The sequence below is a fragment of the Vombatus ursinus genome, unplaced genomic scaffold (genome assembly GCF_900497805.2).
Source record: "Vombatus ursinus unplaced genomic scaffold, bare-nosed wombat genome assembly UNPS02014807.1, whole genome shotgun sequence".
Taxonomy (NCBI): domain Eukaryota; kingdom Metazoa; phylum Chordata; class Mammalia; order Diprotodontia; family Vombatidae; genus Vombatus; species Vombatus ursinus.
This window is the reverse complement of record NW_020954585.1, coordinates 36,882,652-36,904,512: the sequence shown is the minus strand read 5'-3', so window position 1 is coordinate 36,904,512 and position 21,861 is coordinate 36,882,652. Positions and strand designations below refer to the sequence as shown.

Sequence of the window (21,861 nt, the reverse complement as noted above, 5' to 3'; positions counted from 1 at the left end):
TATTCATAGAGCGTATATAAATACCTAAGGAAACAAATATGTCAGATTTTAGTTTTTATTACTACAAATTATCCATAGCCTTAAGTCTTCTAGATATAATGGAATATTATTTGTAGTAATAAAATCTAATATCTTACTCTTTTTTTTCTTAAGAAATTGTTTACATTAGTGAATATTTGTAAATAGTGATAGTTTTTTGGACAGCTAGGTGGTACAGTGGATAGAGCACCAGTCCCAAGGTCAGGAAGACTTGAGTTCAAATTCAGCCTCAGGCAATTACTAGCTATATGACTCTGGACAAATAATTTAATCCCATTTGCCTCAGTTTCCTCATCTGTAAAATTAGCTGGAGGAGATGACAAACCACTTCAGTATCTTGGCCAAGAAAACCCCAAAAGTGACCATGAAGAGTCAGATATGACTGAAAATGACTAAAGAACAAAAAAGATTAGTTTTAAAGAGTTTAAGATTTCACATTTATATCATTCAAATTGAGGCTAAAGTAGCAGTCATCAAAATCATTTGGTATTGGTTTAAGAATAGAGAGATCAATGGAACACATTAGACAAGGGAGAGTCAATAGCACTCAATAATCCAGTGTTTGATAAAATGGAAAACATAGGGGGAAAAAAACTAGGGAAAAAACTCCTTATTTCATAAAAACTACTGTCAAATCTGGAAAGTCATCTGGCAGAAATTAGACTTATACCATATTACACGTGTTTTGCCATATGTGTATACCATATGTACACATATTATATGTTACTCAGATTCCATAACACATTCTAAATGAATACATGACTTCAATATTAAAATCGTGGTATTAAAAAAATTAGAAGATAAATAGGTCACATACTTCTTGTACCTATTGGTAAGGAATGTATTTTTAACCAAACAGGATTTAAAGGCAGTTACCAAAGATAAAATAGATAAAACATTTTACTTACAACAGAAAAGCTTCTGCACAGACAAAATTAATGTATCTAGAATGAGAAACGAAGTGATTGAATGGGGGAAAAATCTTTGCATCAAATTTCTTTAATAAGGGTTTGATATACAAGAAAAAATGTGTGTATGTATGTATATATATGTATATACATACACACACATATATTCATATGTATATGTATATGTATATATACACATATATATGCATATGTATATAGAGAGAGAGACAGACAGAGAGAAACAGAGAGAGACAGAGAGTATAAATAGCCATGTCCTTCCCAATAGTTAAATGGTCAAAAGATATGAACAAACAGTTCTCAAAGAACCGCAAAGTATTCACAACAATGTGAAAGAATGTTCCAAATCACTAATAATAAAAGAAACTAAAATTGAAATAACCCCGAGGTTTCACTTCATAACCTATACATTGGCAAAAATGACCTCCCAAAATGGCAACAATGTCTGAGGGGTTATAAAAGAATAAGTACACTAATGTATTATTAGTGGAACTGCGAAATTTTGGAAAGCAATTAGGAATTATGCAAATAAAGTGACAAAAATGACCATACCCTTTGAACCAGAGACTCCATTACTGGACTTAAACCCCGAGGAAGCCATCAATAAGAAGAAATCCCTATATACTCAAAAATATTTATAGCAGAATTTTTTATGATAGCTAAGAATTGGAAACAAAGTAGATGACCATCAACTGGGGAATCACCAAACAAATTGTAGTACTCAAATGTAATGGAATATTGTTGTGCTGAAAGAAATGATGTGTGTGATAAATGAAGAGAAACATGAAAAGATCTATATGAACTGATGAAGAGCGAAGTAAGCAGTCAAGAAAACAATATGCACAGTAACTACAGTAACATAAATGAAAAGAACAACCACAACACTAAAAAAAAAAAAAGTAAAAGTAACAAGATTATAAAGATGAAGTAGGACTTAAGTGAAGTGAAAAGACACTCCCAACCTACCTCTTTGTGAAGATGGGAGTTGCAAAGATGTTACATATCATACTTGCTTTTGTATTTTTTCAATGTGTTGATCAATTGTGCTGTTTTTTTTTCCCTCTCCAAAAATATTATTTGTCATATGGAATGTCTCTCTGGGAGGGAACTTGGGATAACTATGGTGATGTAAGAAACTGAAAACATCAATAAAATGTTATTTAAAAAACGAATTAAGGTTGAAATTATTTTCTTCAAAATTTGAAATTATTCTCTTTATAGAAACACAGGTTAGCTTGGCATACAATGTCATTTTTAACCTAAATTTTTTATTCTGAATTTAAAAGCCTTTAAAAGAATGTTTTCAAAAAGAACACAAATAATATTTTATGAAATTGCACATTCCCATTTCACACTGATTTTTTTTAAAAGATCACATAATAAGTTCTAAACATTACTTTCAAAACTACGTTGCTCATCTGTTCTTCCTTCTGAACTTCTATTCTCCTCTATACATTTTTAAAAATGTTTCAGTTACCCTCTTTTTTGGGACATCTCTATTGCTGTTCCCCTTTTTGATGTCCACTTAACGAAGAGAGAAAAAAAGGAAATAAACAAAATGAATCTATAAAGTGGCTATGTCAAAAAATATGTTTCTCTGCACTTTGTGTCCATTTGTCTGGAGATGAGTAACATGCATCATCATAAATCTTACAGAAACATGGTCAATTATTGCATTGATCAGAGTTCTTAAATCTTTTACATTTGATTTTCTTTATAATATTTGTGTCCTTGTATAAATCATTCTCCTGGTTCTGTTCGTTTCCCTCTGGGTCAGTTCATACTACTCAGGATTCTCTGAAGTTTTCTCTAATACACAATAATATTCTATTACATTCATATGTAACACTTGACTCAGCCATTCCCCAAATGTCTAAGGAGCAATCTAAGGCACCCCATCAACCTCTTACTCCTTTCCAATCCCTCCTTTTTTCCATATTGATTTTTATTTATTTCTCCATCAAACTTTATGGGCTGTGTGATAGATTGTTTTGCTCATTCAACCTTAAGGAGGATTAGAAAATAGACCAAAATTTAAATACTCTAAATAAATTAATGTTTTAAACATGTTCTACAATAATAGATTTTAAGGATATAAGCTTCCTTTTTTTAATTCCTTCAAAATAAAATGGATAAGTTAGCAGTTGTGCATGGCTTTTTTCCTGCGGTGATTGAAGTCTTGTTATCAATTCTACATTCAGACCTATAATACATAATGAAAATGACAATATTTATATTCAATTTGACTTGTCCATTTTGGCAAAAAAAAAAAGTCAACTAGAGTGATGGATTTGGGATCAGAAAACTTCATTCAAATCCCGGTTTTCTGTTTACTATCTGTACACTTAATTTCTCTGTGTCTGATTTTCCTCATTTTAAAGTGAAGAGGGTAGTGGTGGCAGTATTAAGCTTGTATAGTGAAAATACTCTGGCCTAGGGCCAAGATGGTTGCGTTTTCCCCTCAGGGTTCTAGAGTACCCTGTGTCTCTTCTCTTCTTCCTCTGGCTTGAACCTCAACCAGCTATGTTTTCTCCCCGCCCCCCCTCCCCATTAGGCAGTATCTACTGTCCCAGTTCCATCTAACCGTATAACATCAATTAGTTTTTCCAAAGGGATATTTACTTTAATGATACAGCAAGAACAAATGTATAGACATTTTCCCCAATACCTCAAGGACTTAATTTCTCCTATACCACCTCAGTCTCTGAGGGAAGTAGACTCAACTTAGCTCAATTCCTACATAGCATTGGTTCCACCAAGTTCATGTCCAGGTGCAACATGGGTAAGTCCTCATCCTTGGCTTCCATTGGTCTGGGTCCAGAAAGGTCGCTTTTTAATTTTCAGGGCATCAGTTATGGCCTGGCTGCAAATTATAGCCTGGACAGGCCACTGAAGCACTATCTGACCCTGAATTATTGGGATGCTGAGGTATGCCTCAGACCTTTCCAAACTCACAAAGTTGTAGAGGCTCTATTCCCTTTACTTAAAAGAGAAAGAACAAATGCAGAGGCCAAGGAACAAGGCCGTTTTCTCAGAGTCACATGGCTCAAGAGAGATTTCACAGCTTTCTCCCCTTACGGAATAGTCTCTCACTAGATTCTGATGCTATGGGTGAAAGAGTTAAATCATCAGGAACAGAGCAGCAGAAAGGACTGAAGCAAGACAGGTGTTAGAAGTGGGCTAGATCTTTTGAATATCTTTATAGAAAATCAAAAAGGCTCCCATTTATCACATGGTTAGCCATTCAGAAACAGTTACAGAAAGTCTATGCCATGCTCCATAGTGCTACAAGTCACTTCCCTTACACATTATCGTGACTCTTCCAGAAGCAGGTTCTCAGTTTCTTCACTTTCAGGACTATAGAGAAGATACTAACCTGGATTGGTAAAGAAAGATGGCTCATCTGGGAGTTTCCTACATCTATGACAGCATAGGTCATTCCCTTTCTTTATCCCCACTAATGCTTATACTGAAGAGAATTTCCCTATATCTGTTCTCTGTACCCCTAGCTTCAATCTAGTATCTAGTACCCCTAGCTTTGATCCTACTTTATGAGAAACAAAAAAAATTAAGCATTGATTTATATTGAGTAATAGAATACTAAATTAGTAGATGAACAGAATTTTAAAATGCTTCAGTTGCAATACTGTACATTTGTTAATCTGTAAATTATGTGGGTTTTTTTGACGTGTTGATTTCTACTATGAAGAAATAAGATCTTTTTTGCTTGAATGTAAAAGTTGTCGTTGTGCATAGCCTGTAGAAACCTGCCTTTCTGGTTTTTAATGTCATGTTAATCTGTGAAGGTGTTATTACTTGTTAGACAAATTTTCTGTTCCCTGTTGAAAACTTTATTAATGCTATTTTCAAATTAGCTTCTATTTGGAGTTCTCTAAGATTATAAAATTCTGTTTTGTAATCTGCTATGTGGTTTATAGGTCTGCTATGTATAAAACATATATTGCCTATAAGTAAATGTGATTATGCTTTCTGAAAATCTGCTGAGGTTGTGTAGTATAATCTATTCTGTACTGTAGAAGACTGTTCTGAGTTTTTTCCCCTTCTTTCTTTACAAGTTGATATATTGAAGCATTTTAATCAAGTTCATAATTCTCATTTTCCTGAGGATAAAATTTATTCTAAAAAGCCTGATGCTTCTTTTATTTTAAAGTATTACTTTTACTTTGCTTTCCTCCCCCATTTTACCTGTTTTAGACTTAGCTCTCTTTATTTCTTTTAAGGATGGAAAGCCAAATGTCCATCAGTTTGATTACAGGATAAAAATTAGACAGACCTGTAAATTTGATTTAAATAATGAGTTGAGATGGCTTGATAAAAAGTTTTAATGAAAGCCTTACCTTTCCCATACCCTGCAAATTTTAGTTATAAAAGAATCCTTCTTTATATTAGCTGTAAAGGATAAGATTTTGTTGGAATTAGATGTCACTGAAATAAAAAAAATAGTTTTGATAAAATAAAAATTAAGACTGAATTGAATCTACTAATATAAGCATGACCAGCAGAAATGAATTCACCTATCCTATACATTATATGAAGATTTAATTGGCTGAATAAAAGGGAAATTTCCACAAGAGATTGGAACAGAGAGTCAGTTATAATTTATGTGCTACCATATTTTTTGGAATGATGTTTCTTCATTTGTCATATAATTTTTGTTTTGGTTTAGAACAGGAAAATTTATTTTCCTGTGATTTTTATTTCTGCCCTGCCTGATTTTAATTTTTTTTTGTCAGTGAAGTGAAAGTAATAACACTGTAAATGTGGGACTAAGAATTTTTGAACAAAAATGGGTATTCATGCCCTGCTTTTCAAAAGTACATGAAAAAAGAATCAGTATGTGGAAGGTTAACTATGTAGATCAATTTCTCTACAAGATTGAAAAATTGGAGGCCCTAGGCTCAACCAAATGTAACCCAAGCCTCCAACCTTGAAATGTAGCCTGTGTATTTGTCCCTCTAGTAAGTTTTAAGGGTAAGAGTAAAACCTTCATAAAGCAGCAAAAGATAGCCACACATAGCCGAAATGTTGTACAGATTTAAGATTAATTTTAGAGGATTTGTGTTGCAAACATTTTCCATTATTGATAAATTCATGGCTCCCTTAACTGCAATTGTACTTAATATCTCACTTAGTCCACTAAGACAGCATGGATATTGGATTTTTAGTTGGAGGACTCTTGTTTGAAGCCAATTTCTGTTTCCTGTGATCTTGGGCAAATCACATCACCTGCAGTCCTCAGTTCACTCATCTATAAAATGAATGGGCTGTACAAGATGAGAGGTTCTTAATCTTTTTGTATCATGTACTACTTTAGCAAGTTCAGAATAATGTTTTTAAATGCCTAAAATAAAATGCAGATTACAGAGGAGACCAGTTATTTTGATATAAGATATAATTTATTTTTCTGTTCAATTTCAAGGACTCCCTGAAATTTGTTTGTTGTTCGGTCATTTCAGTCATATCTGACTCTTTGTGACTCCATTTGGAGTTTTCTTTGCCTTTGTCAAGAATACTGGGGTGGTTTGCCATTCCTTCTCTAGCTTATTTTACAGATGAGGAACTAAGGAAAACAGGGTTAAGTGACTTACCCAGGATCACGCAGCTAGTAAGTGCCTGGGCTCAGATCTGAACTCAGGAAGTCTTCTTGCCTCCAGGCCTAGCACTCTATCCACCGTACTACCTTGCTGCCTCTGAAATTTATGTACTCTTTGGTTAAGAAGCTCTGGACTAGGTGACTAGATTCTTTTTTGCTCTAAATCTTTTAATCTTATGACCAGAATACACAAAATAACTAATATTTCTGGTATCCTCCAGGCTGCTTATTTTCTATCTTTTCTCCTTTTGGAATTTGTGCCTTTAGGAGAAAAAAAAAAGAATCAGAAGGCAAATAAAGAAGAGGCAGTAATATCTGCTTTACCACCATACTAAGGACCATGGGGCTTTTCCATTTGACTTACAATTGAAACTTTATAGTGGCACCTAGGTGGTACAGTGGATAGAGCACTGGCCCTGAAGTCAGGAGGACCCGAGTTCAAATCCAGCCTCAGACCAAACACTTGACACTTACTAGCTGTGTGCCCCTGGGCAAGTCACTTAACCCCAATTGCCTAAAAAAAAAAAAAATTGAAACTTTATATATGTGTGTCTGCCATTAGAATATAGGCTCCTTGAGTGCAGGGATGGCCATGTTTCCTATTTGTAACCCTAGTAGTTAGCAGAGTACTTTGCACATAGTAAACACTTAATAAATGCCCCGTTCAAGTGCAAAATAGAAGGAACTTGAATTCTCTAGGCACAACTGTTAATGAATCTGCTTTATTTTATCTACCAATTATCTATTATGAAAATTAAAGAACTTTCAAGAAATACTACCATATTCTTCTACCAATAGTCTATTAGAGAGATTGGAAAGAGTGGGAGATATAATAAATTCTCTTTCTACCAAAAATGATGAGACTATAATCTGTTAAAGGCCATTACTCTTCTTACGGGGGATCTTTTTGGTAATGGCCAATAAATAGAATGCAAGATGTCTTAAAACCTACCCCCCCCCCAAAAAAAACCCATAATTTTCTTAAAGATACATGGCCTACTTCTGGGTCATATGACCAACAAGATGGAGGACTAGACATTTTCTTCAAACTTCATGACCTTTCAAACTTCTCTAAAATAAGAATTTTGTGAAAGAGGTAAAGCAATTGGAGCTGTTTCCATGAGTTAAGACAAGAAGGCTAGTGAGGCAACAATCTGATTTGATGCATTAACAGCAGAGAAGGCTAATTCCTAGTCCCTAATCTACTCATTCAGTACCCTGTCTCCTTCTGGCCCCATGCTGTGGAGGGTCAGCGCAACATCACCCTCCTGTTGTACTTTCTGATTGGCTTAACTGTTTCCTTTCTACTGCTGCAGTCCAGACTCCCTGACTCACTGGCCTGCTCCTGCCCTTATTCTACCATTCTGAAGCAACAAGAAATAGAACTCAAGCTTACTGTGCTTGGGAAGGCAGCATATGGCAGGGTGCTTTGCTGCAGCAGGACTCAACATAGAACTGAGGGATGAAGAAAATGGAGAGTAGCACCAGCATCTGGGGAGTGGGGACAGGGGGCCCAAGGAAAGGGGATTGGCATACAGCTGAGACCAATGCTATCCCCTCAGAAGTCCTTTGGAGTAGAGATTGAGGCTAATGAAATGTGATTTCTCCATTGTAGGAGGAGACTAAGACAGCTTTGAGATCTAGTCCCCAAGGAAACTTCCTTCAAAGGCTCAAGAAATAAGCAATAGAAGAAAATGATGGGGAAAAGACTGAAATGACCAAAGATCTAAGGAGAAGGAAAATTCAGTTTAAAATCTTGAACACAGGGAAGATATTAATAACACTAGGGAAGATGGCTTCCAGTTTATCTAGAAGAGGCCAGACATCCAAGAATAAATATTTCAAGAGAGAGGAAAGTAAATCAACATGAGGCAGAGGATCCTATTGATTCCCAAAAGAACATGGAACCACAGCAGTATGTGTTCTAATGGTTCAAGAGAAAATAAGAATTATGAAATTAGGATTTGTCTTGCACAGCAGAAATAATTGGCAGAATAAACAAAAAAAATTGAATCCATAGTGACAAATCTCAAACTTAGAAGTGAAGGCCAATCTTAGAAATTTTAGAAAATCTTAGAATCTTAGAAATCTTAGATCTTAGAAAAAAGAGAAACAAAAAAGGAATAACATTTTAAAAAAACATGATCTCTAAACAAGAAAAACATCATGGTCTCCAAGATAGGATGTGTAGACAGTTTAAGGATTGTAGGTCTCCCAGAAGAACAATACAGTCTGAGAAATAATATAAGGAAATTGCCCAGAATTTCTGAACACAGAAAACAAAATTACAATGAAAAGAACCCACAAATCACATCCAGAAAAACCAAATGAACTTATGCTATAAACTTCAAGAGATATTTTGGTTAAATTTAACAATTCCAATGACAAACAAAAAATTATGCAAGTGACCAGGGGAAAAGGCCCTCAAATACAAAAGGAAATAAAAAAACCATAAAAAATAACTATAACTTCAAAATTCTTTGTCAGATTGCTTGATGTATACATGTAGCTGTTATTTTCTTCCTTCAATTTGAGGCAATACTTATAGAACAAGTAAAATTTAGCTGTTTTCTCAGACTTTATAAAATTGTCCCTGTATTAGACAAAGTTAACAATAATTATATCTGTGATTTTACTGTCTTTATGAAAAGATTCTGAAAATTCTTTCTTACAGAAGTCAACGAAAGGTTCTGTCATCCTTGACTACATATTCCATCACATAAACCTAGTGGAGATAGATTATTTTGGACTGCGTTACTGTGACAGAAACCATCAGACGGTGAGTAAAAATGGATTTTAAAAAGTTGGGTTATAGTTTTCCAATTGTAATTCAGATAGATCACCTCATTTGCTACTTTTGTTGATATTATTTCATGGTATCAGCTATGTTTTGTTACTAAAATACCTTTGAAGCTGTGAGAAATAACATTTTTCTACATAATTTCTTTTCATCCATTTGAAGTATCTTTTTTTTTTTCAAAAGGATGTATATTGAATGGAGAAAATAGAGGATCAGAAGTAAGGGCTCAGGGTTCCAAGTCCCTATTGCTTTTTTCAGGTGACAAACTATTCTGTTCCCGTTTCTTTACCTATCATATCTTATCAATTCTATGGATTGAGAAGGTAATATAGCATTCGTTGAGATATTTTCATAGAGCAGACAAGTTAGGTTTTTTGTTAGTTTGTTTTTTTACAAATGAGACAAATGAGAAATTGAGACTAGAAAGAAATATGTAATGTAAAAAGGTCACTGTAAGAAGGTTTACAGAAAAGTCGATTAAGTAAAAATTATATAAAATATCTAAAGATTTCCATCTTTGGTATTTGATAGACTAGCATCACTGAGCTGTTATTATAAAAATTATGTTTATATAAAACTGGAATGCCTCAGTCATTTTGAATAAGTGGAAGGACATGAACATGAATGACTACTTGTAGGATAAAAATTAAAAACTATTCTTCATTAGGGGTTTTGATTTAATTTTGAGAAAGATTTTTATTTTGGATGGTATTGTAGTCTTATTAAAAATCCCCAAACTTTTGACTTAAAAGGAAATAATTTATATATTATTTTGCATATTCTTTATGTCCAATGCACCAAAATATTGTAGCTCCTTTTTTTTCCAGCCCCTGTTAAGTTAGACTGAATTCGCTGAGCTAAGAAAAATAACTGCTTGTTTAGGCTATGGTACGTGAGGCACAGGAATGTGCTACTGTTATACTATGAGAATAAGCTGCTGAAAAGACTGTTATTGAGTGATGATAACTTTATGGTTTTATTTCAGTTAGTTTTATGGCTTGCCTTTTTCAGGAGATCTTTCATAAAGTGGTGATAGACAGGTGTTGACTGGTTATCTCCCAAAAGGTATCTCTAAAAGCCCATTATTAAAACTCTACTTCAAAGGAAGAGAGTTCAATTTTACCAAGTTCAAACTCAGATCATTTTTAAGTAAACCAAATGAATTCTACCCCATAATTGCCCCACCCTCCTTCTCCTAAATACTTGAAGTAAACTATTACAGAAATATAAATTAAAGTATATAAATACATTGAAGGCTACAAAAGATGTCTTATATGATATGTCCATATTTGTGAAGTAACATTTCTCTTAATAGGAATCAAAAACAGCTTGACTCCTAGACCTAATCTGGTATTTTACATCTTGCCTGGAAAGATTGATTAAATTTACTTAGTCTTTATCAGACTGTTTTTAATTCACAAAAACAACACAAGAAACAAGTGAATTCCAAATGTCATATTTTTAAAAATTTTGTAAATTTTAAAATTTATTTTCAACTTAAATACGAAATGAGAAAAGAAAAAGTAAACATTGCCATGTACCCAGCAGAATATGAGAGGATTCAATATAAAACAATAAAGTTCCATTTCAAGAAAACTGATATAATAAATACTACACATTGTTTTCAAAGCTGCCCAGCTTTTCTTTTCTTCCTTATAGGTTTTCTTTTGTTCTCTGCTGTGCAGTTTTTACTTAATTTTTCCCCCTCCTTCCTTCTCCTCCCCTTAAAGAAGGCTACAATTAAGTACCAATATATATGTATGTATGTATATATATACATAGATAGCTATAAACTTATACATAAATACACATATAGACTCATAAACATATATATGACTGTACTATGCTTATTTCCATTTGTCATCTGTTTCTATGAAGGTGGATAGCATCTTCCTTCATAAGTCCAAGTTTTTCTAAATCAACTAGCTCATCATTTCCTATACCACAGCAATATTCCAACCAATCACATGCTATCTGAGAGATTGTCTATGAAAGTTTTCTCCTAATTTTCTGCGTTCCCTGTATTCTTAGCTACATAGGTTTTATTTATATAAGAAAAATTAATTGAAAATAATAAAAATTATCATTTTATACTTTAACAATGCTATCACCTTATAATATAGTTTGAGGTCTGAGACTGCTGAATCTGCTTCCTTTACATCTTTTTTCCCTGGATTTTTTTTTTGAAGTTCCTGACCTTTTGTTCTTCCAGAATAACTTGGTTATTATTTTTTCTAACTCAGTAAGACAATTTTTTGGTAATTTAATTAGGATGGAATTTAATAAATAGATTAATTATGTTAAAATGTCATTTTTTTATTATATTGGTTTTGTCTACCCATGAACAATACATATTACTTCAATTATTAAATCTGACTTTATTTGTATAAAAAGTGTTTCATGTTTATGTTCATATAGTTTCTGTGTCTGTTTTGGCAGATATACTCTTGGGTATTTTATACTATCTGGTTATTTTAAATGGTCGAAAACCACATAGAACAATATTGCTGACACATAGTGCTGTTTCCCTATTTTTTGCTTTTGATTAAATCTATTTTAACTTTAACTTTGTCTGAGATTGTGATTACTATGCCTGCTTTTTTCACATAATAAATTCTACTCCTGCCCTTTATTTTATCATTGTGTGTATCTCTCGTTTTTACAGTGTTTCCTGAAAGCAACATGTTGTTGAATTCAAATTTTTAATCTGCTATCTGCTTCCATTTTATGGATAAATTCAACCCATTCACATTCAGAGCTATAATTACTTGTGTATTTTCTCCTTCCTATTTTTTTCTCACTATCCTCATCCTATTTACCCTATCCCTTCTCACTCCTCTGCTTTACTTCTACCCACTACCTTGCCCTCCTATTCCTTAACCTACCTACCCCTGTAAGAGTCCCTCCCTTATCCTCTCCACTACCCTATCCCCTTGCCTTCTTATTTCTTTTTTTCTTATTAATTTATTTTAAATTTAAATACTAAAACTTAAATACACAATAAGAAAAAAAGAAACATTATAAACTTCAATACAAAATTAAAAAAGGAAAAAAAAGCATTGCCATGCACACAGCAGAATGTAAGAGAGGATTCAATAATTTTATTGCAATTTTATTGCAATAAATTTCCATTTCAAGAAAGCCTTTATAATAAATATTACATATTGTGTTCAGAGCTGTCCATCTTTTCTTTGCTTCCTTGTAAATTTTCTTTTATTCTCTCTCATTTCTTTCTGAATTTAAAAGACTTTAATACTCATGTGTGTGTGTGTGTGATTTTCTTTTTAACCCATTCCCAAGAGAGTAAGGTTCCAGCACTACCTGCCTTTCCCCCTACTACCTCTTTCTGTATCAGCTTTTCCTTCTATGCCTCATTTGTATGACATAATTACTCCTTTTTATCTCTCCCTACACAATTTGTTTTTAGAATAACCCATCATATTCAGTTCAGCCCAAGCCTTTCTTTCTTTCTTTCTTTTTTTTACTTTTTTGGCTAGGGGTTAAGTGACTTGCCCAGGGTCACACAGCTAATAAGTGTTATGTGTCTGAGGCCGGATTTAAACTCAGGTCCTCCTGAATCCGGGCCCAGTGCTCTATCTACTGCACCACTTAGCTGCCCCCCCAAGCCTTTCTTTCAAACTACCCAAATAATGACAGTCATAAGAGTACTGATAGTGTTTTCACATATGAGAAGTAAACAATTTGACCTTATTGAGTCCCTTATAATTAGTCTTTAATGCTTACCTTATATTTATCCTGGATCTTATATGTCGAATTTTCCATCAAGTTCTACTGTTTTTGTCACAAATACCTGAAAATCTTTCATTCATTAAATATACTTTTTATTCATACAGGATTACACTTAATTTTGCTGGGTAAGTTACCCTTGGTTGTAACCCCAGCTCTTTTGCTTTACAAAATATAGTATTCCAAGACCTATGGTCTTTCAACAGAATAGCTGCTAAGTCTTGTGTTATCCTTATTGTAGCTCCATGATATGTATATTGGTTGGTTGTTTTTTTTTCCTTGTTGCTTCCAATATTTTCTTTTTTTTTTTACATTACTATTAAACATATTTTCACATTAGTCATATTGTAAGGAAGAATTAGAACCAATAGAAGGAACCACCAGAAAAAGGCAACAAAACAAAAGAGAAGAAAAAATAGCAAATAGTATGTTTCAATCTGCATTCAAACTCCATAGTTCTTTCTTTGGATGTGGATGGCATTTTCCATCATGAGACCTTTGGAGATGTCTTAGATCCTTGCATTGCTAAGAAGGGCTAAGTCTATCAAAGTTAGTCGTCCCACAACATGGCTGTTACTGTGTACAACGTTCTCCTGGTTCTGCTCACTTCACTCAGCATCAGTCCATACAAGTCTTTCCAGGTTTTTCTGAAGTCCACCTGCTCATCATTTCTTATAGCACAATAGTATTCCATTACATTCATATACCACAACTTGTTCAGCCATTCCCCAGTTGATGGGCATCCCCTCAATTTCCAGTTCTTGGCCACCACAAAAAGAGCTGCTATAAATATTTTTGTACATGTGGGTCCTTTTCCCATTTGTATGATTTCTTTGGGATACAGCCCTAGAAGTGCTATTGCTGGGTCAAAAGGTATGCACATTTTTATACCCTGGGCATAGTTCCAAATTGCTCTCCAAAATGGTTGGATCATTTCACAACTCCACTAACAATGCATTAGTGTTCCAGTTTTCCTTCATTTTCTCTAACATTTATCATTTTCCTGTTTTGTCAAACAGGAGATAGAGGCCATTACAAAATACAAAATGGATAAATTTGATTGCATTAAATTGCTTCCAATATTTTCTCCTTAACTTGGGAGCTTTGAAACTTGGCTATGTTATTCCTGTAAGTTTTCCTCCTGGGATCTCTTTCAGGTGGTGAATAGGTGGATTTTTTTCTATTTCTGCTTTACCTTCCTGTTCTAGAACTTCAAGGCAATTTTCCTTGATGATTTCTTGTAATATTGTATCAAGATTCTTTTTTTTAATTGTAATTTTCAAATAGTCTGACTTAGATTATTTCTCTTTGATCTGTTCTCTAGATCAGTTGTTTTTCTGATGAGATGTGTCACATTCTCTTTTTTTCCATTCTTTTGATTTTGTTTAATTATTTCTTGGTGTCTTAGAATGACAATAGCTTCCCCTTGTCCAGTTCTAGTTTTCAAGAAATTATTTTCTTCCTTAAGTTTTTGATTCTCTATTTGAAGTTGATTAACTTTCTTTTCATAATTTTCTTGATTTTTTTGGATTGCTCTTATTTTTTTTTCCAATTTTTCCTGGCTTTTTATTTTTAAAATCCCTTTCAAGTTTTTCTAAGAACTCTTTTTGTGCTTGGGACCATTTGACATTAAGGAGTGGCTTTTTTTAACTCCTTTATCTTCCTCTGGTTATGAAACCAGATTTTCTCTATCCCCATAGTAGCTATCTATGGTTGGGCTCCTTCTCCTTTGCGTACCTTGGGCTCTCCTCTCCACTCCCATGCCACAACTAGGGCCCCCAACCCTGCTGTCCCACAAAGGATCTTACTCCCTTTAGTCCCTCTCATGGCTGCAAACTACAGCTATCATCTCTGCCCTGCAACTAAAACCAGAGCCTTTACTCTTCTACAAGTGCCCAGAGCCAGCAGAGTCCCACCCTCTGCTACTGCAGTCACCAGGTGTGTTCTAACTCTTCCCCCACAGCTGCAGCTGGGATGCATCTGGTCAGTACAGCTGTGCTTGGTATCCCTCGACTATGGAAGGTCCTTCAATCTTTTCCTGCTCAGCTGTCAAACCCCCACGCGGAAGCTGTGTCTTAATCCTACTGCTCCCAGGGCTTGTTGTTTGTTGATTCTGCAAAGTCAGCCTGTAGGTGTTTGCACTTCACTCTGGAAGAACTTTTGCCCCTGGAGGTCGAGTCTTTCCTGAGGTCTTTTCAAGTTGTCTTAGGAGCACAACTACTTTACCCTGACTTTTGTTTATTTCCTCTGCTCTACATTCCCTCTGAGGTGAATTCTCTCTCTCTCTCTTTTTTTTTTTTGGTGGAGGAAATCTGGGGAGCTGAAAGTTTTCTGACCTGCTCCATCTCCCCAGAATCCTCTCCCCCAAATGTCATTATGTTGTAAAAGAACTAATTTTTATTGATAACTATTGAGAGCTTTAGACTAATTACACATACATTTTTTACCTCTAAAGATTAAAGTTTGCTGATACTTAACAGTTTTGGTATGTAGGTTTTATAAAGATAATAGAACAAGTATTTTAAATAAAGTTGTCAAGGAATGTTATTTTTGTGTGGGGAGAAGACAAGATGTATGAATGACATGTAAGTTATTCTAGGCTTTTAAAATTTGTTTTCCTTCTAGAAAAAAAAAACCTAGGTAAAAAGTGAGTTAATCTGCAATCTTCTAACCTTGTTTTTACATGTTCAAGTAGAGAGTTTGGTATTTTACTAGTGCTTTTAAATTGTCAATGGGAATGGGACAAAGGAATGAGTAAATAAATTGAGGGGAAGTTGGAGACCATGTTTCCCTATTTTAACCAGGATGGAAATGCAGCAGTCATTCTTGGGCCCAATCCCACTACTGAATGGTATGGAAGTTTTTACTCTGCTGCATTTTTTGCCTGAGCTGGTTCACTCATTTTTAGGCACCCTGGTGGCCCCCTTTTTTCCATGGGCTCACCATATTGGTGCAGGATTTAGTGCAAGCACATGATCAGTTTTAGCACACTGAAATTCAAAACTCTTGAACTCAAGAGATCCACCAGCTTCAACCAACATGGGATTATAGGCTACGCCAGCATGTGTGGCAGTAAAATGTTATTACATCTTCTGTAGGTAATCACTGTTCAAGAAACGCACCACCATTTCTGAGGTATAGAAATTTTCTACCCACTTCCTTGTCCTCCTGTGTAGAAGCAGAGTGAGGGGGCATTTATTTGAAAATAGACATATCAATTTTCTTGTTTTAAAGAAAGCTTCTCTTTAATAATAATTCCAGAATATATTTATAATTATGAAATATATAATTCTATATATAATGTAGAATGCATATTCTATGAAATATTATATATGTAACATATAATTCTATATTATACAATATAGAATAATTCCAGAATAATTTAATAATAATTCCAGAAATTAGAAAGAATTTAGAAAAGAAATTCTTTCTAATTTCTGGAATTATGGGTGAGTCATTTTCTTGAGTATCTCAAATCTTGCTTACTAGATGAAAATCAGATTGTCTAAGATGTATGATATAACATTATAACCTCTAAGTATGCTTTTAAATAGTATCTTATATATATACCTTTCTATCCCAAGCCATCTCTTCCATAAAGAATCATAGACTTATGTCCTACCTTGAGTCCTTATCCAGAGTTCCTGAGATTCCAACTCTAACCCAGTCCTTTTCTTTTTAATTTTATATTTATATTATTTTTAATTTATGGGATAAAATAAACATTTCTATAACAGTATAATTCTTTTAAAAAGATTATACATGAAATTTTATAGAAAAGAATGCACTGCTTCTATAAATGACACATAAACAGAAATTCTACACTCAACAGCATCTTTTATATCTCTCCCCTTCTGTCTGCTTACTCCACAAATACCCAAGTTCAGGTCCTTTTCATCCCTTGCCTGGATTATTGCAGTATCCTCCTAATTAGTCTCTCTTCCTCGTATCTGTTTCTTCTTTAATCTACCCTCCATACAGCAACCAGATTGATATACCCAAAGAACAAGTCTGACCAGATCCATAAGCCTCAGTGGCTTCGTATGGCCTTGAGTATGAGATACAAAGTCCTATGTTTGGTACTTAGCACCCTTCACAATATAATTCAAGCCTATATTTTCAGGCTTTTTGCTTATCACTTCCCTTCATGAATCTACATTCTAACCAAGCTTGCCTACTAAAATGTAACTTTCCATCTCCATGCTTTCACCCAAACCATCGCTTATTCTTGGAATGTACTTCTTATTTACATGCGCCATATTTAGAATCCCTAACAGAACCAGGAGAAAAATTATACTATTACATCACATTTCAAAAAGCAAAAAATTTGAAACACTTAACTTACCAGCACAATGATCAATCATGGTTCCAGAGGATCAATGATGAAGAATCCTATCCAATTCTTGACAGAGAGAAATAATAGAAGTAATATGCAGAATAATATATATAATAATAATATAATATGAAGTTTTTGTACATGGGAATTTGTTTTGCTTGACTAGGTTTATTTGTTTTCTTTTTTGTTTGTTTTGTTTTTGCTTTTTTTGGTGAAGCAATAAGGGTTAAGTGACTTGCCCAGGGTCACACAGCTAGTAAGTGTCAAGTGTCTGAGGCCATATTTGAACTCAGGTCCTCCTGACTCCAAGGCTGGAGCTCTATCTACTGCGCCACCTAGCTGCTCCTTGACTAGATTTATTTGTTACAAAGATTTTGCTTTTGTTTTTCCTCTTTCTTTCAATTGGAATGAAATATGGAAGGTAGAAAAAATAAATGTTTGATAATTGAAAACAATTTACTAATAATAAATGAATATTAGTATACCATGAGAGTGTACCTACAAAGAGGACTACTAGGCAATAGAGTGCTTCTTTAAGCAATCAGGATATTGAGGCTATGCTGTGAGATGCTATTATTGTTTAAGGGTTCCTAACCTTTTCTGGGTCATGGACCCCTTTTGCACTTTGGTGGAGCCTATGGATCTCTTCTCAATATGTTTTTGAATGCATAGAATGCACAAGATAACATAGGAACCAATTACATTGAAGTATGGTTATCAGAACTTCAGGTTCATGTGACCAATGACGTGGAAGACTAGACATTTTCTACATTCCTCATTACCTCTCCAAAACTGGAAGTTTGTGTGAGAGATTAAAACATTTCAGTTATCTCTGTGGTCTCAGATTCCAAAATTCACAATAAAATAACAGCAGAGAAGGATAACTAATCTCTAACCCCTAGCCCCCCAAGTCCCTCAAAAAGCCAATAATCAGAAGACAGCAATATGGTACCACTCTGTGCTGCAGCAGAGCTCAGCCAGAGAATTGAGGAACATAGGAAACCAGGACAGGATATGTGTGTATAAATATGTGGCTCTTCACTAAATCTGTGAGAAGTAGACCAGCATACATCTGGGGCCAGGTCAGTCCTCCCCCCCCCACATAAATCACTTGGGGCAGAGACTGAAGCCAGTGGAACATAATTTGCCTAGTGTAGGAGGAAGCTGAGATAGCTTTGAGGTCCAGGCCCCAGGTAAACCACTACCAAAGGGGAAGGAGGAAGAAAGTGAGCAATAGGGGATTATAAGAAAAAGACTGAAATTTAGATTTTAGAAGAAAGAAAACTCAACTGAAAACCTTGTATAAGCATATAAACCAATAGGAAATATATTAATAACCAAAGGAAGATGGTCTCTAGTTCAGCTAAAAGAATCCAAACATTTATGAGAGGCTTTCTATAGTTATGTGAAAAAATACTCCAAATCAGTATTGATTAGAAAAATGCAATTTAAAACAACTATGAGGTATCATTTCACATCTATGAGATTGGCTAATATGACAGAAAAGGAAAATCATAAATGTTGGAGGGGATGTGGGAAGATTTGGATACTAATGCCCTGTTGATGTAGTTGTGAACTGATCCAATCATTCTAGAGGGCAATTTGGAACTATATCCAAAGGGCTATTAAATCGTGCGTACTCTTTAATTCAGCAATACCACTACTAGGTCTGTATCCCAAATAGATTTTTAAAAAGAGGAAAAAGACCTATTTATAAAAAAATATTTATAGCAGCTCTTTTTGTGGTAGCAGAGAATTGGAAATTGAGGGGATACTCATCAGTTGGGGAATGACTGAACAAATTGTGGTATATAATTGTAATGCAATACTATGGTACTATAAAAATAATGAGCAGGATGATTTCAGAAAAACATAGAAAGACTTATATGAACTGATCCAAAGTGAAATGAACAGAACCAGGAGAATGTTGTACACAGTAGCAGCAATATTGTATGATGAACAACTGTGAATGACTCAGCAATACAGTGATTCTAGATAAGCCCAAAGGACTCATGATGAAAAATGCTATCTGCTGCCTGAGAAAGAACTGATTGAGTCTGAATGCAAACTGAAACATACTGGGGGGGTTTTTTTTTGTCACTTTATTTTTTGGTTTGAGTCCCCCTCCCCCCCCAAAATAACTGATATGAAAATAAGTTTTATATGGTTTCATGTTTAATCTATATCAGATTGTTTACTATCTTAGGAATGGAGGAGGAGAGGGAGACAATCTGGAACTCAAAATATTAAAAAGTGAATGTTGATTGTTTTTACATGTAATTGGTGAAAAAACATCATTTAAAAATGTTCCTGGGGCAGCTAGGTGGTGCAGTGGATAGAGCTCCAGCCTTGGAGTCAGGAGGACCTGAGTTCAAATGCGGCCTCAAACACTTGACACTTACTAGCTGTGTGACTCTGGGCAAGTCATTTAACCCAGATTGCCTTACCAAAAAAAAAAAATGTTCCTGAATGGTTTAAAAAAGAAATAATAATTGTAAAATAAGAATTTTATGTCCTGAACAATAGAAATAATTGGCAGAATAGAAAAACTTGAATCCACATTTGCAAACCACAACAAAAAACAAGAATGAATAACTGATTTGGAATGCAAATACACAAAAGGACAATGTGGAAGAAGAGAAACAAAAACCAATTTCATTTTTTAAAAAAACATGCTCTTGATATAAGAAAACCAAATTGATCTTGAAGACAAGATGCATAGAGAAAATTTAAGGGTCATAAGTCTCCCTAAAGAACTCAAAAAATCAAAAACTTGAACAGCACAATGCAATAAATAATACAAGAAAACTGCCCAGAACTTCTGTGTTACAGAAGACAGTACCAACTGAAGAATCCACAGATCACTCCCAGAAAAAAAGTGCTATGTGGTAAACTCCAAGACACATAATTGTTAAATTTTAAAATTTCAGTGACAAACAACAAATTCTGCAAGGGGCCAGTAGAAAGGCCTTTGAATATACAGGAAAGCGTATTTGAATAATATATTTTACATCAACCAGAAATCACAAAAAGGAATGGAATAATATGTTCCAAGGAGCAAAAGAAGCTCAAGAGGCAACCCAAAGTGACATTCTGCAAACCTGAGCCTAACCTTAATTTTTTTTAAATGCACTTCATTTTTTTTAAAAAGAGGCAGTTGAAGTAGAAAGAAAGGAAAAAAAAAAACTGAACATATTTGCTTTTAAAACACCCCAGAAAAGACATGTACTAGAAAGTATAAAAAAATACAGCAATAAGGGCAACCAATAACAAAATAATAAGAAACCATTAAGAGATTTCTTTCTAAAAGAAGACAAAAGGAGACAAGGTTGAAAGCAAAAGAGATTAAATGGAAAAACATACAGAGGTCAGGGCTGTGCACCAAATGTATGTTAAGTTTCTCAATGCCATTCAAAGATAAGATGAGAAATCTGCCTGTATCATGGTTGGTGGGCCGTTTACTCAAGATACTGATGGGGAAAGGAATAATAAGATCTCAGAAAGCAAACAAATTCATACTGGCCTATGTGAGCAGAAGTATAGTAAACTATGAGCACCTTCAGTAATGCCAACTCTAACCTGCAGAAGGAGAAACTGATGAATTGTAGGAAATTGCTAGAGCTAAAAAGCACAAGGATATCAAAAGACCTAAGAAGAATGGCCTAAGACAAAAGAATTTTACTTTAGTTACATCCATGTTATCAACCATATAAGTAAGGTGAAAGACCACTGCTGGTCACCTGCTCTAGAATGTCAGGGCTTATAAAAAGCCTGCTACAAAAGTAAACAGTAGATAGAAACATTGCACTTGGAGAAGGCAGGACATCTGAGGTTATATACAAGAACATCACCAACAGAGAGCATCAAAAGTAATAGCACTATCTTCTCCTAAAAATATGGACTAAATGTCCATTCAGATGCACTCAAGGATTGAATGGAGATTTGGTTCAACAGAAGTTGATGCCCATAGGAAGTGAGGAGTAGGATCAGGGACAGAAGTATTAAACCATACCAAGAAGTTGAGAGCCTGTTTATAAACTTGCCTGGTTATAAAATGTTCTCAGGGAATGATTGGAGCCCTGCAAAGACACCATTACCAAGTAAATATTATCTATTGCATCATGACCACCTAACTTATTATCTATTAATTAGTCAGATTTGGTGAGCAGGTAATAAATAGTGGTAGACAGTTACCTAAGAAGATTGCCTACTTACCTATCACAGAGATGCTGATACAACTAGATAAGAGCTCAGAAGATGACGATTCCAACCAAGACAGAATTGGATTTGATATACCCAAGAAGATCAGGGAACTCAACTAAGTTTATTTTGGTACCAGAGAGAATCTCTGTTCAGATCATGGAGGAGGCCTGAATCTAGAGGTAGATCCTTTTCATCC

The 21,861-nt window shown here is 34.5% G+C and overlaps 1 protein-coding gene across 2 annotated transcripts in view; it reads left to right on the top strand.

Annotated features, from left to right (window-relative positions):
* Positions 1–21,861, top strand: part of EPB41L4A (erythrocyte membrane protein band 4.1 like 4A) — a 178,186-nt gene that overhangs the window by 45,238 nt on the left and 111,087 nt on the right. For both annotated transcript variants that reach the window (XM_027874746.1, XM_027874748.1), the window contains one exon: positions 9,254–9,358. In XM_027874746.1, the coding sequence (XP_027730547.1) occupies positions 9,254–9,358 (105 nt within the window). The remainder of the gene's footprint in view (positions 1–9,253; positions 9,359–21,861) is intronic.